General features: G+C 45.7%; 1 protein-coding gene across 7 annotated transcripts in view; it reads left to right on the top strand.

The window, feature by feature from the left end:
* cadpsb (Ca2+-dependent activator protein for secretion b) overlaps positions 1-13,980 on the top strand; it is a 95,233-nt gene that overhangs the window by 20,525 nt on the left and 60,728 nt on the right. For all 7 annotated transcript variants that reach the window (XM_056275516.1, XM_056275515.1, XM_056275514.1 and 4 more), the window contains exons 2-3: positions 9,673-9,786; positions 12,431-12,763. In XM_056275516.1, the coding sequence (XP_056131491.1) occupies positions 9,673-9,786; positions 12,431-12,763 (447 nt within the window). The remainder of the gene's footprint in view (positions 1-9,672; positions 9,787-12,430; positions 12,764-13,980) is intronic.

Here is a 13,980-nt window from a genome sequence, read left to right as displayed (position 1 = left end):
CTGCACTAGTGCCTCCTCTGGTCAGTTGGGGTACCTGTTCGGGGGGGGGGGTAGCGTGATCCTCACACGCGCTACGTCCCCCTGGTGAAACTCCTCTCTGTCAGGTGAAAAGAAGCGGCTGGCGACTCCATATGTATCGGAGGAGACATGTGGTAGTCTGCAGCCTTCCCCCGGATCGGCAGGGGGGGGGGGGGTGGAGCAGAGACCGGGACAGCTCAGAAGAGTGGGGTAGTTGGCCGGGTACAATTGGGGAAAAAATCAAATTGCAACCTTGAGAGAGTTTCCATAGAAAGTACAGATTTGTTTTCCGGAGAACTGTATAAAGCAGGGCGCTGGTTAATTCCTGAAGAGATTACACTTTACAATATAGGAGATGGGATAATGGCAATCATCCAGACACTGACAATACGCAGTTGTGTTTTCACCGCAACCCTTTCCCTGAAAAGTCAAAGCTATTAATACTTTTTGCTTGTGCTGATGTAGCATACCGGTCACACTGACAGTATGTCAACATAACTCTACTGCAGAACTGCAGTAACTTTGTTGTTGTGTGCATCCGAGCATGGTTTTGTACGTTGGTTTGTGTTTGTCTCTTGCTCTCAGAGATGACATTGACATTTATCTGAAATACCAGCGGTACATCTGTCAAATTCAGGTGCAGCTGAAACATCACCAAAAAACCCGCAGTACATCATGAGATCTTTGCTACGTTTCATATTACATATGGCTCATTCCCAGCCCCCCCCCCCCCCATCATTGATTGGAAAACTGTGCTAATTGGTAAACATCTTGCCAGATTAGAAAGAATGTCTTCCATTTTCATCAGCATCCCGGGACCCCCAAGCCCTGGTACTCTGCTCTGCTCCCATTGATTCTCCCTTGCTGGCTCTTACCAAGATTGAGGTGTAACACAGTGATTCATCGACATGGTGGGCATTGACATTAATCACCCCTCACATGTCAGCAGTCCCCCCACACACACACACACACACACAGCCCTGATAACATCGGAGCAGTTAAACTGCCCATGGATCTTCAGAGTTTATAGTTTGCCACAGATGTACGTGTAGCTGATAAGTGTTTGCATCGGGGATCGGCAATTCTGAAGTTAAATGAGGGTCTAACCAAACTGTAACGACTGCGAGGAATTTAGCCTTTATAAGATATTGATTCCTAGGTGGACCGTTTTTAGATCTGTGAGGAATCTATAACGACAAACGAATTACTCAAATACCTTTTTCTGCCTCAAAAGACAGAGACAAGAAGAGATAGTGACTGCTTGGAACAATATAATTCCGTTTTGAACCCAGAGATTTATCCGAAAAGACGGGGTGCACCTTAACTTGTTGAGCTACCATCGCGAGATTTACTGAACACCCCCGTTCCTAAGGGTACATTCGTCCATACAGCCTACGTAGAGGGCGGTTCTTAGGACTTTTTCCTTTAACGCCTACAGAGGGAATGGAAGTCACCATGGAAAATGAAGAACAAGGTTAAAATACCCATTAATCCATCAGTCAATCATCTGTACCCCCATAATCACAACGTGACAGAGCCTATCCCAGCAGGCTTTTGGGGCCACCGGTCCATCACAGGGCCCACACATGCAGCCACTTAGTAGAGAACACCTCAACGACTCCAGTTCACCTAATGTATACATCTGAAACTGGAGTACCTGGACGACACCCGAACAAACACGGGGAGAGCATGCAACCTCCACACAGATGTGCTCAAACAAAACCCTGAACCTTCTTGCTGTGAGGTGGTGGCGTTAACCGCTAAACCACCATGCCGATGTCAGGCGAAATTGTGCGCGGGCTGCCAAAATGTGTCCGGGTGACGTCATCGCAATGCATTCGTGACCGCTCGCATTCCTGACATTCCTCTCTCGCTGTAGTTCGTAGACTCGTAATATTGCAGGCAAAAGCAGGTTTAATAGTGTACTCTTTTTTAGCTACATCGTACAATACATTCGCAGGGTCACCTTTTATATTCGACTTGCAATTATTTATATTAGGCAATGTTTTTCGAAAAGCACAAAAAATACATACTTTTAGGCAAAAAAAATCATCTACTGGTTGATCACCTTGTTAGCGTTATGTATTGTCACGCTATGTAGCGTGGACCAGATTTTCAATAAAGATGTTCTATGAACCTATTTTCCATTAAAGTGAAACGTCAAATATTTGCTATTATATGTTTTTTGACATCAATGACAAGTTAGCTAGCTAGCTAGCACCCCCCCCCCAAAAAAGAGGGTCACGAAACGATTGCATTGCGATGACGTCACTCGGACACATTTTGGCAGCCCGGACACAATTTGGCCTGACACCGCCCCTAGCTTAAATTAGTTGCAGTTTACCAGTTGCTACAAAAAGGGCTACAATTAACTTGATGACTATCCACTGAATAATAACAGCTGGGTAACTGATCGTTTTCTTAACGTTGTTCTAACAAGCTCAATTTTCCGGCCCAGCCTACTTGAGTCTGAGTCGTTTGTTTTGGGAGGGCTCAGCCTCCTGTAATCCAACAAGCCTGACCAGAGATCACCAAGGCTCTCTTTCAGCCGGGGAGGAGCACGCTAGACTCAGGGGACCGACCTATACTCAGGGGACGGTGGGTGGGTGTGGGTGTGGGTGTGGGGGTTACTGACCGCTAAAAAGGGAAAACATTAAAGCCTATATGTATATTTGATGCTGCATTTTAGGGCTTCAAGCCATTAAAAACATCTTAATTTCAGGGGAAAAAACCCCTTAAATCATAAGCGGACTCTGAGCTAGATATGTGTGTAACATCAAAAGAGTCTTGACAAATAATGACTAGGGGGGTGGGACAAAACATCGATACATGAATATATCGTAATAGTTCCTCTTGCGACATTATTGATACACTGGCGCCAAATATCGATATTTTTACTAAAGGTTTTTTCCCCATGATCATTTTCCCTCCAGCTTTATTGATAACAGTATGACTCAAAACAGTAACATATAATACACAAGTTTAAAGAACAAAAACAAAGGGGATTTTCGGAATGATGGCACACGTGGACAAGTTGCAGTGTGCGTGTGTGTGTGCGTGCGTGCGTGCGTGTGTGTGTGTGTTAAATAGGCACTAAGCTAAGACTATGCACTTTGCTGTGTATGTTTTCATCTCAGTTCTCAAATTCGGTGAAACTGACACCACCACAGTGCAGTGAATAAATACATGATTCCTACTGTTTGCCTCTTTAGGGGCATTTTCTTCTTCTTCAGTTACACAGATATGTTGATGTATCGTAGATGATGACTGGACTTGAAATGTATCGAGTATTGCAGACTCGCTGTATCACGATACCATTGTTATTGTGGGCAAGGGCGTAGGAGAGAGTTTTATATTGGGGGGACAAAACCCTATAAGGGGGGTCTGGAGGCATGCTTGCCCCCGGAAATAAAAAAACTGCCATTTCACAACAGTTTTCAGCAAAGAAAAACATGTTTCATGGCTATATGATAAGGCCTTGTAGAACCTGATAATGTAATAAATTCCCAATAATGTAATAACCCCGATAATGTAATAAAAATCTGCACTTGAGGCCATTGAAAATGCAATAAAACCTGATAATGTAATAACTTCCTGATAATGTAATAAAGTGCATTTCCCAATAATGTAATAAACGTTTTACCAATAATGTAATAATTTGTTACATTACCGGGACGTTATTAGGGTTAGGGTTAGGGCTAGGGTTAGGGTTAGCTATGATATATAGTTTATTACATTATCGGGAAATGCACTTTATTACATTATCAGGAAGTTATTACATTATCAGGTTTTATTGCATTTTCAATGGCCTCAAGTGCATTTTTTATTACATTATCAGGGTTATTACATTATCGAGGATTTATTACATTATCAGGTTCTACAGGCTAATGTAACCCGTTCCTTATTAACGTTATAACCTTTAGAATTTATATGCATGTGACAATCGCAACTTCTCTGCTAGCTAAAGTTAGCCTTCCCGCTCACTGACTAGCATTGACAGGAGTTAGCAAAAATACTGCTACTACCATACGTATGTTTCCGCCTCAGGTTTCGTCATAACGAAATGTTTATCTGTTAAAAATGGGTAAGAACACTTTGTGAGGGAATTGAGCGGTGTTGAATAGAGCAGGATTCATCGTTGCTGCCTTGAAAAGTTGTGTCGCGTCTCAGCGGGCCGCCGCCAGTACCAAAGACATGGGGAGGAGGCAGAGGTGTAAAAACCAGATCCAGAGAGTAAATGTCCAAACCGTGTATTTGCTCCAACCATGTTACTAAACCAGCTGATTTCATTAACTAGTTTTCCCTACCTAGTTGAGGAGCGGTGTTGACTAGAATCTGCTGGTGAAGTGCATGAGTAGAGGAAATACATGGTTTGGACTTTTACTTTCTGGACCTGGTTTTTAAACCCCTGGCAGGAGGGAGGGGGATTTTTGTTGTTGTTGTTGTTGTTGTTGTTAATAACTGACACTTTTGTATATTGTGGGATGGGAATGACACCAATGCTGGCACATACAGGGAGTATATGTCCAATATATCTAGTAGTGGATGTTCTTGTTTATTTGGGGGGGGGGGGTTCGCCCCCCCACATTGAGCAGGACTTGTCCCCTCCACCCCCCACCCCGGTTCCAACGCCCATGATAGTGGGCAACGTATCGTGATAGTCTCTATCATGAGTTACTCCGTGATTCTTACCCCCTAGTAAAGACTGAGCTACTTTAAAACATGGGTAGTTGTGGCAGCTGGCAAATGGCCTCCACAACCTTGTTCATCCCCTCATAAGGATCTCTTTTTGGCGGCTTAGGTGTAAACGTGAGTGCCCCTCGCATGTTTTGAGCTTGTTTGAGAATAACTGACCATAACCCAGCTCTACCATTAGGACTACATAAACTGCAGCACATCTTTTTCCACGCGTCACCATGCGTTGAACTAAAAATAACACTGCACACCTGGACTCGTCCTGCGATTTATTTGCATTGTAAATCTGCAATATACTGTAACGTTGGCTGTGCAATATGCACAACCTCAGTTTTCTTCTGTCCTTCTGGTCTTCTGCTGCGCTTCTCTGCTGCAGCAGAGACAGCCCAATGACGTCTAATGAAGTATAACTTAATTATACTTCTTATTGGTATATTTCATACCCACGATGTGACGCCCAATCCGGCCATCGAGTGATGTAGTTGTAATTTAGGGAGGCTTTTGTTTGAAATGTGACGATAATTAGAAAATCTTGACGGGCTTAGCGGCCCGATGCTAAATTCCAGGCTCGGCTTCCAGTGTGAGCAGTGTCACATGGCCCCTGCTTGAACTCACGATATTTCATACTGTCCATGCAGGGGCACGCTCCTCCAATGTTTCTTTTTTTCTCTTGTTTTAATGCTTTCAGTCCAAATACAGCATTGCAGATTGCTGCATGCTTGTTAGTAAAGCTAGGCTTGGATGGCTCTCAGTCTTACTGTACATGCTGCACCTCTGTTTAGCGAGAGAAAATGTGTGTATCTGTATTCAAGGAGGCTATCTGCCCTCTCAGCTCCAGAGTGGCGGCAGCTATGCCAGCTTTGCCTTTACAGATTTCTGTCAGCTTGATTCAAGTCTTTTTTTAAATTTTTTTTTTACTCTTTCTCAAGGATATAAAGGCCCAGGAGCTCCTTCAGCCATGGTCACATACTCTCTTACGTAATGATTTGCACATGAGCCGCACTGCTGTATATTTCAGTGTCTTGTTTCCTGTTTGTCCGCTCATTACTGTGCTTGTCACGTTTGATAACTGACCTGCTTCATATCCAGAAGTAGTATTGTGCTAAATTGCCTTCGTCACATGACTATGAATTTTCGGCTCCTTCTAATTAAATCTGCATGAGCAGAAGATGCTGCCAGTCAGAAAACAAGATCGCTTAATAGAGAGCGAGAGAGAGAGCAGGTAGTTGTAATTGAGGTAACCTGTTCTTGAGCATAATGAGGATGGCACGAGAGTCTCATTAATCATTGTGAGCCCGTGCTTCACATTCATCAGGATGCGTTCACTTGACCAGCCGCTTTCCGCGTGACCACGGTCAATGCAAGCATAATGGGGGCCATTAGCCGTACGCAAAGGAAGCGTGACGTGTCTTGCCTCCTCTTCTGACAACAGACACAGGATGCTTCACTTGCGAAGAACCGAGGACGGGCATGCCGACTTCCCTAAAATGTCTTCCTAGACAAGGCTGATTCCCAGTGTGCACACGTGAACGTTTTTGACCTCGGTAGCTTCCGGGTTGTTGACCTCAGCTGAGGTCACCTTGTCCTTATTCTAGCATCCAGCTGCCATGGTAAATATTGTAGCGAATTCGGGGGGGCAGTCCGGGAACCGCCACAGCCGGGACACGAACCCGTGGCTTCCACACCGCAAGCGACAACGTTAACCAGTGGACTAAATGGTCCCACCCGTTAGTCAAGGACCAACGTGTCTACCTATCCATGCACGTTACAGTATAATAACAACGTATTGATGCTTCTGACGAGTCTCCGTGCTGGATGCAATCTCACTTATGAGCTGCAGGAAGGCTTCAGGAATATATGAAGAGAGAGAGACTCGCACCGTGAGGTGAACATTTCTTCTTTTTTTCTCTCTCTCTTCTTCTTCGTCTTTTTACGGCCGTATGCTGCGATGGATGAAATAGGGGTGGCTTCTAAGCGCAGCGATTTAAGAGCTGGATTTGTGCTCCAATACGCGCGTGCGAGCGTGTGTGGGTTTCGTACGAGTGTTGAACTTTCACACCGCGCCTCTATTTGCATAAAAATAAAAATGCATTTCTGGAGAAGAAGCGTCCATCGGTTTGTAAGTCGCTGCGAGAGAGGGGAGGGGGAGCAGCGTTAGAAATGGACACACAGATGGTGTTGAGGTTTGCCTCGCAGGCACACGAGATGTGGATACGTTTCCAACCCACTCCCACACCGAAGTCTGTCACTCGACATACTCGGTTGAACACAGAATGAACAGAGGCCATACTTGAAGTGCTGGTGCCCCCTCCTCCCCCGGTGCCGCCGCCCCCCCACCCACACACCGTGTTAATACGCCCATTTCACGCCGCGGCCATCTTGGATTTTAAAATAACCAAGTGGTGGGAATTTAGCCACGCCCTCTTCTTACTCAATCGGAAATCAATGCAGCCGGGGCCAGCAGAAGCAAACATGGTTTGGACTACCAACCTCGAGCGCCTACCGTCATTTACCACAATATGAAAACTAAGCTGGATCTTTTCTTCTTCCAGTACTTTCTGCCTCTCCTGTGCCAGTGAGGAGAGACACACACAGGGCTGTATTCAAAGAAGCTGTTTAATCACAATAAAATAACAAATAAGATACATTTCATTTTTATACTGTACATTCAATATTTATACATTAGATTGTCCCATCGACAATATTTTCATTCTTTGTCCTTTAACTTTAACAAAACTGTTGGTTCATTTTAAACTAAAATATGTTGGGTCAACTGTCATTCTGTTGTAGCAATAAACTGGAACTGGCTACCAACTCAAATCATCAATTGTTTTCTAAACTAAGACAGTGATTGCTCATCTCAAGGTGTGGGCTAAAAAATGGGACTGTACTGAAATGAAGTTAAATATGTTTCAATCTAGCTAAGGTTTGTGTGCACTATTTTCTTGTCAGCTGAATTTAACGAAGGTTTAAAACAGTGGTCCCTGAAAATGTGTTAGGCGAGCACACACAATCCACAGTTGGTTGACTGTTCCACTTAGTGAAAGGGGTATGACTCCATCAAAAATGTGGTACTCCTTTAAGCGTCTTATTGACCGTTCGACGTGTATTCTCAAGCCAGCAATACTCTGTGTGTCTGTGAGCTCGTCTCAGCTAAACTGTCCACTTGGGCCTAAAAATGCAGGGATGACAAGTTTTACATCTATTTCATCGAGCAGGTCTTTGATAAGGAAGCCCTTATCGGCCATGACCGCATCACCTGACTCTAAGAGGTCCAGAACACCTGACCTCTTAGTTATCTCCTTATCAGAAATACATCCTGTGTATAGATTACTTACCAGGCTAACTGACCCTGAGGGAGTGATCCCAATTAGGGATTTCAGTGTAGTGTTACTTTTATAATGGGAGTATGTCATGGTGTTCAAAACCTTCAAACTAGCTGTCTCGATGCGGATCTCTGTGCAGTCTAGTATCACTCTTGTGTTTGGGTAGAATTCCCTGAATACTGGTGGCATTAGCTCGTCTACTGCTGCTCTACTAGGTCATATTGGGAGGGTCCCGAGCATAAAGAGCAAATAGTGGCCCACGTCGTACAGTTCCTGCTGACTGTGGCCGGCGACACATTGAATCGTACAGATAAATCCAGAGCAAAAAAGCCCTGCCTCACACAGCACAAGAATAGGAAAAACTGATCAATCAGCGATAAATGCTCTGCATGGAAGCCAGACACAGAAATGTGTTCTAGGTTATGGCTGTTCCTTTGCGTTTGACTCCATCGCACCATGGACTCTGCAGTAGGCTGTAAAGCTAGGAAGAGTGCTTTGAGGGTGTGGTAATCCTTAAAACCAGTGTAAAACCTGATCAGATCGGGCGCACACTGGAAGCGTTCTAGACCAAAACGCTCACTTTTCAGCTTTTTATTTTCGTCCTCCAGGAAAGCGATGCGTTTCTTTACTGCGTCTTCCAAAGAAAGGGGCCTCACGTCGTAGTCATGATCAGGTAGAGTCGCCCAAACCTCACTGGACACATGAGGATATGTCATACATGTGGGAAGCAATATAAATCCACACATGTTCCTGTTATCAAGATGATGTGTCAGAACAGAGCTATCCACTATTGAAAGATTAGTGAATATGTATGTATATATATATATGTGTGTGTGTGTATGTGTGTGTGTATGTATATATACTATATATACACATATACACATATATAGACTTATCTCTTTCCCTTCTTTGATAGGAGTTGCAGGATGGTAGTGTTTTCAATGAAGAAGGGGGCGTGGCTAAGTTCCCACCGCTTGTTTTTTTTTTAAAATCCAAGATGGCCGCAGCGTGAAATGGGTGTATAGACACATCACATGCCTGACTTTGGACTGCGTAATGAAGGCCCCGCTCTCGGAGAGAGATGGCCCGGCCCGCGCCTGTGTGCACCGGGGTTATAGGCTCGGCAGGAACCGTGGATGAATATCAAGCCGTCGGCTCTTTCATGCAGACCTGCGTGCGAGGACACGGGAGAGCATGAAACGCCATTACGCCGCTGAAACGGCGAATCGTCTTATTCGAGCTGAAGCGGTGCCTGCAGAGAATTCATTACGCATATTCCAGCGCCGACTTTGACTTACTGTTTTAATAAAAGATAGGGTACCGCCTGCCCCGGCCGGAAGATGAAACGTAACATATTCACGGTCTTTATCAGCAAATGAAAAAGGAAGAGAAAAAAAATTATGTCTTTATGTATGTATGACGTGTGTTTAGTCTGTGTCTGTGCCGTTACGCACAACGTGTCTGTTGGTCAGAAACGTGCATATTTTAACTGCTTTTTTTCTTCTTTAAATCTCGCCCCCCTTTTTTAATCTTATTTTAATATCTCAAACGTGATCCATTGTTTGCAGCGGCACCCCTCCCGTTCCCCTGCTGCACCGCTGAAGGGTCCTCTGTTTGTCCTTGCTTTGCACAGATAACCAAGCAACAGCTCCAGCAGACCAAGGACCGCTTCCAGGCCTTCCTCAATGGAGACACGCAGATTGTGGCTGACGAGGCATTCATCAACGCTGTGCAGAGCTACTACGAGGTAACAGCGTATATCTCATGCCCCCTCCCCACCCCCTACGTCTGAATCACAGTCACTTGACTTGCCAAGCACAATTATGCACTTCCTGCCTCCAAATTAGCCCGCATTAGCCACGCACCCACCCCCACCCCACACACGCGCACACGCACAAATGCACATGCACAGAGCGAGCCTGAGTCGCAGTCTTTCTCCGGAAATAAAATCATAATCACGAATATAAAACGTGCATTAAGATGGGGAGGGGAAGGGAGTCGTAACACGCTGTCGATATATCGCGAGATTTGCCGATAACCCGGTAACAGGAATCGTGTACACGCGCAGAGGCGTTGCCGAGCAACCGAGTCGGTGTAATGGCAGCTTCCGCTGTGACGTGTGACAGAAAGCTGCCGCGTCGCGCTTCTTGAAACGGAAGCGCTGTGACTGCGGAGCTGCAAGATGGCGGCTGAAGACGTTCAAGAGGAGGAGGAGGGTGATGACTCAGAGCTGGCGCGCCATGCGGCCGCCATCTTCTCAGCTTGTCAGTCCTCCGCGGGAGACGTCGCCAGTAGGCACACTGTTTTGGGAGAACGCGGTGGCGATGGTAGGAGACCTACCCATCACAGACACACGCGATGGAGAGATAGCGCAGAGCTGCGGTATTAGAGGATAAGAGCCACAGCAATACATTTATCCTTTAAAGTGATTGCCAACACGTTTAATTGAAATATAAAATGTTTACAAATCTCAGTATACGTTTTTTTGTTGTTGTGATTTTTGTTAACGTGAAATAGACAAAAATTGTGGCGAGGGAGATGAGAGTTGAATAATTTACACGCATTTATTTAATGGGGCTTTAAATCAAATAATTCCAGGCCTTCGGAATAGCAGAGGCAAAACCATGAATTTTTCAAATCAAAGGTCCTTTCCTCCTAGGGCGCCCATCCGGGTAGCGTAGCTGTCTGTTCTATTGCCTGCCAACACGGGGATCATCGGTTCGAATCCCCGTGTTACCTCCGGCTTGGTCTGGTAGACACAATTGGCCGTGTCTGCGGGAGGGAAGCCGGATGTGGGCGTGTGTCCTGGTCGCTGCACTAGCGCCTCCTCTGGTCGGTCGGGGCGCCTGTTCAGGGGGGAGGGGGAATTGAGGGGGAATAGCGTGATCCTCCCATGCGCTACGTCCCCCTGGCGAAACTCCTCCCTGTCAGGTGAAAAGAAGCGGCTGGCGACTCCACATGTACCAGAGGAGGCATGTGGTGGTCTGCAGCCCTCCCCGGATCGGCAGAGGGGGTGGAGCAGCTACCGGGATGGCTCGGAAGAGTGGGGTAATTGGCCGGGTATAACTGGGGAGAAAAAAAAGGGGCGGGAGGTCATTTCCTTTAATTACACCAAATGCCACCTCCATTCAAACAGCGAGGACCCTCGTTATTACCCCAAATTATGGGCTACCCCAGGGTACTTGCCGTTCTGTCTTTGCCAAAAAACAAAAATCAAAACAGTGACCTGAAATAACAGAACTGCCACAGTCAGAAACATCGACTGAACTCACCATCTAATTTACTTCAACCATCGGGGCCTTGTTCTCCAGCACAACACGTGGAAAGGGAAAACCACCAACATGTTGTGGGTTTAGATTTAGTGAACTGTTCCTTGGCTATAACAGAAGCGGAGGACACGACGTGTGTGTGTCAGAGTAATGGAAACTCAGTCCAGTGCTGTGTGACAACACCTCCGTCCGCCTCTGTCTCCATCCGTCTGTCATTCCAGGAGGGAGAGGTTTACCCCGGATGCTGACCGCCCCTGTTGCAAACGCGGCATTCATTTCCTCCCATTCCTGCGTCACAGTATCCACAGTGACTGCTGTTACTTACTGACTCTACACAAACTGATCTTATTTAAAACATGAGGGTAACACGGGGATCGGCGTGTTGCCCCCGGCTTGGTCGGGCATCCCTACAGACAATTGGCTGTGTCTGTGGGTGGGAAGCCGGATGTGGGTATGTGTCCTGGTCGCTGCAGTAGCGCTTCCTCTGGTTGGTTGGAGCACCTGTTCGGGAGGGAGGGGGAACTGGGGGGAGTAGCATGATCCTCCCACGCCCTACGTCCCCCCCCCTTGGTGAAACTCCTTACTGTTAGGTGAAAAGAAGCGGCTGGCGACTCCACATATACCGGAGGAGGCATTTGATTGTCTGCAGCCCTCTGCAGATCGGCAGAGGGGGTGGCGCAGTGACCGGGATGGCTCAGAGGAGTGGGGTAATTGGCCGGGTACAATTGGGGAGAAAAGGGGGGGAGTCCAAAAAAAAGAAAAAAGAATATTCTTCCATATGTGTGATAAATTGTAACAGTGTGTAGTGGTTGGAAATGGTTAAATTTCACACAACGACAAGTCGATAAAACAAGTAGAATTAGTAGAATGAACACAAACATTCACAGCAACACCACATCAAGGTCAGCATTATCTAAGGTCCAAGAAAGACTGTGTTTTCTCACATGCAGTTTTTTTAAAGCTTTGCAGCACACTTATACTGTAAGTCACTTTGCTTAATCTAGATCTTGATGTAGCACCCCCACCCTATCACACCCACTGCCACACACACACACACACACACACACACACACACACACACACACACACAAAAGGCACTGACGCTGATCTCTGCCAACACAGGTGTTCTTAAAGAGCGACCGTGTGGCCAAGATGGTCCAGAGCGGCGGCTTCTCAGCCAACGACTGCAGGGAAGTGTTCAAGAGGCACATTGAGAAGCGCGTGCGAAGCCTCCCAGAGATCGACGGCCTGAGCAAGGAGACTGTGCTCAGCTCCTGGATGGCCAAGTTCGACACGATCTACCGCGGCGACGAGGACCCACGCAAGGCCCAGCAACGGATGACGGCCAGTGCGGCCTCCGAGCTGATCCTCAGCAAGGAGCAGCTCTACGAGATGTTCCAAAACATCCTCGGCATCAAGAAGTTTGAGCACCAGCTCCTCTACCAAGCCTGTCAGGTAAGGCCCCACTGCCACTCAAAATGTATATAGGGCTCAATGTATCTCCTTGTTGTGCAGTTTTACATAGACCACCACAGTAACGAACAGGGAAAAGTCCCTAGCTTTGCAGTTAAAACATGCAAAAGTAGGCCAAAATATGATTTTTATTTGCCAATGAGATACGGAAATAATTCAACATATATAATTTTTTTCCCTTGTGTGTTTGATTTTCTGTGCTGATTAAGCATGCTTTCTGCAGTGTGTCCTAGAGTACCAAGGTTTACTGAAAGAATACAGAATAGCTACGTGCTTGGCACCGCGAATAAATATAATTTCTCTACTGGAATCGAGTCAACAGCACTGCATTAAAAGAGGGATACGGCGTGTGTCGATGCCAGGAGGATAATGGTGTCAACCTGAACTCTCCCTCCTAGCCTTCTTTACTGCCATGCAGCCCTCCATGGGAACACTAAAAGCAGCACTAATGTATTTGCACTTCCGAATCTTGATTAAGAGTACTACTACCATGACAGCATTTGGAGCAAGGTTCAGATGTATTTCCCCATTATCTTATGCATTAAAACCATGCATGAAATACATGTATTGGATGTATTTTATGTATTTAGATGCAATAATCCCCATGCCCCTTTGAGGCCATGAAACCATAGAATATCTTGTTTTCTGCAGAACACACATTTTTATCATCTTTATTTATTTGCTCTGAAAAAAAATGAACATAACAGATGAGATCTATCTTGGTCGGGCAAATGAGTTTATTCAGTTCATTTGCAATGTTTTAGTAAGACAGATCAATACAGGCTCTGTTTTGTGGTCATTTGTGAGATGCCTGTAATACCGAGGTGAAATATATCTATCTGTAGTCTCTGAATGGGATATGCATTTTTCCTCCCTGTCCTTTGAAGATGTTTAACCTAGTTGTTATGTGGTGGCAGCAAAGCTGTTGGAATAGGGTCAGATACCTGCATGCTGCACATTGTACCAATTCCCTGTACAGATACCACTGTAAGCATCACACAGCTACTGAAACTGTACAGATATCACTGTAAGCATCACACAGCTACTGAAACTGTACAGACGCCACTGTAAGCATCACACAGCTACTGAAACTGTACCGATACCACTGTAAGCATCACACAGCTACTGAAACTGTACAGATGCCACTGTAAGCACATATATATATATATATATATATATATATATATATATATATATAT

Source organism: Lampris incognitus, chromosome 2 (assembly GCF_029633865.1).
Source record: "Lampris incognitus isolate fLamInc1 chromosome 2, fLamInc1.hap2, whole genome shotgun sequence".
Taxonomy (NCBI): domain Eukaryota; kingdom Metazoa; phylum Chordata; class Actinopteri; order Lampriformes; family Lampridae; genus Lampris; species Lampris incognitus.
The sequence above is the reverse complement of the archived record's forward strand: the minus strand, read 5'-3'. Positions and strand labels throughout refer to the sequence as shown.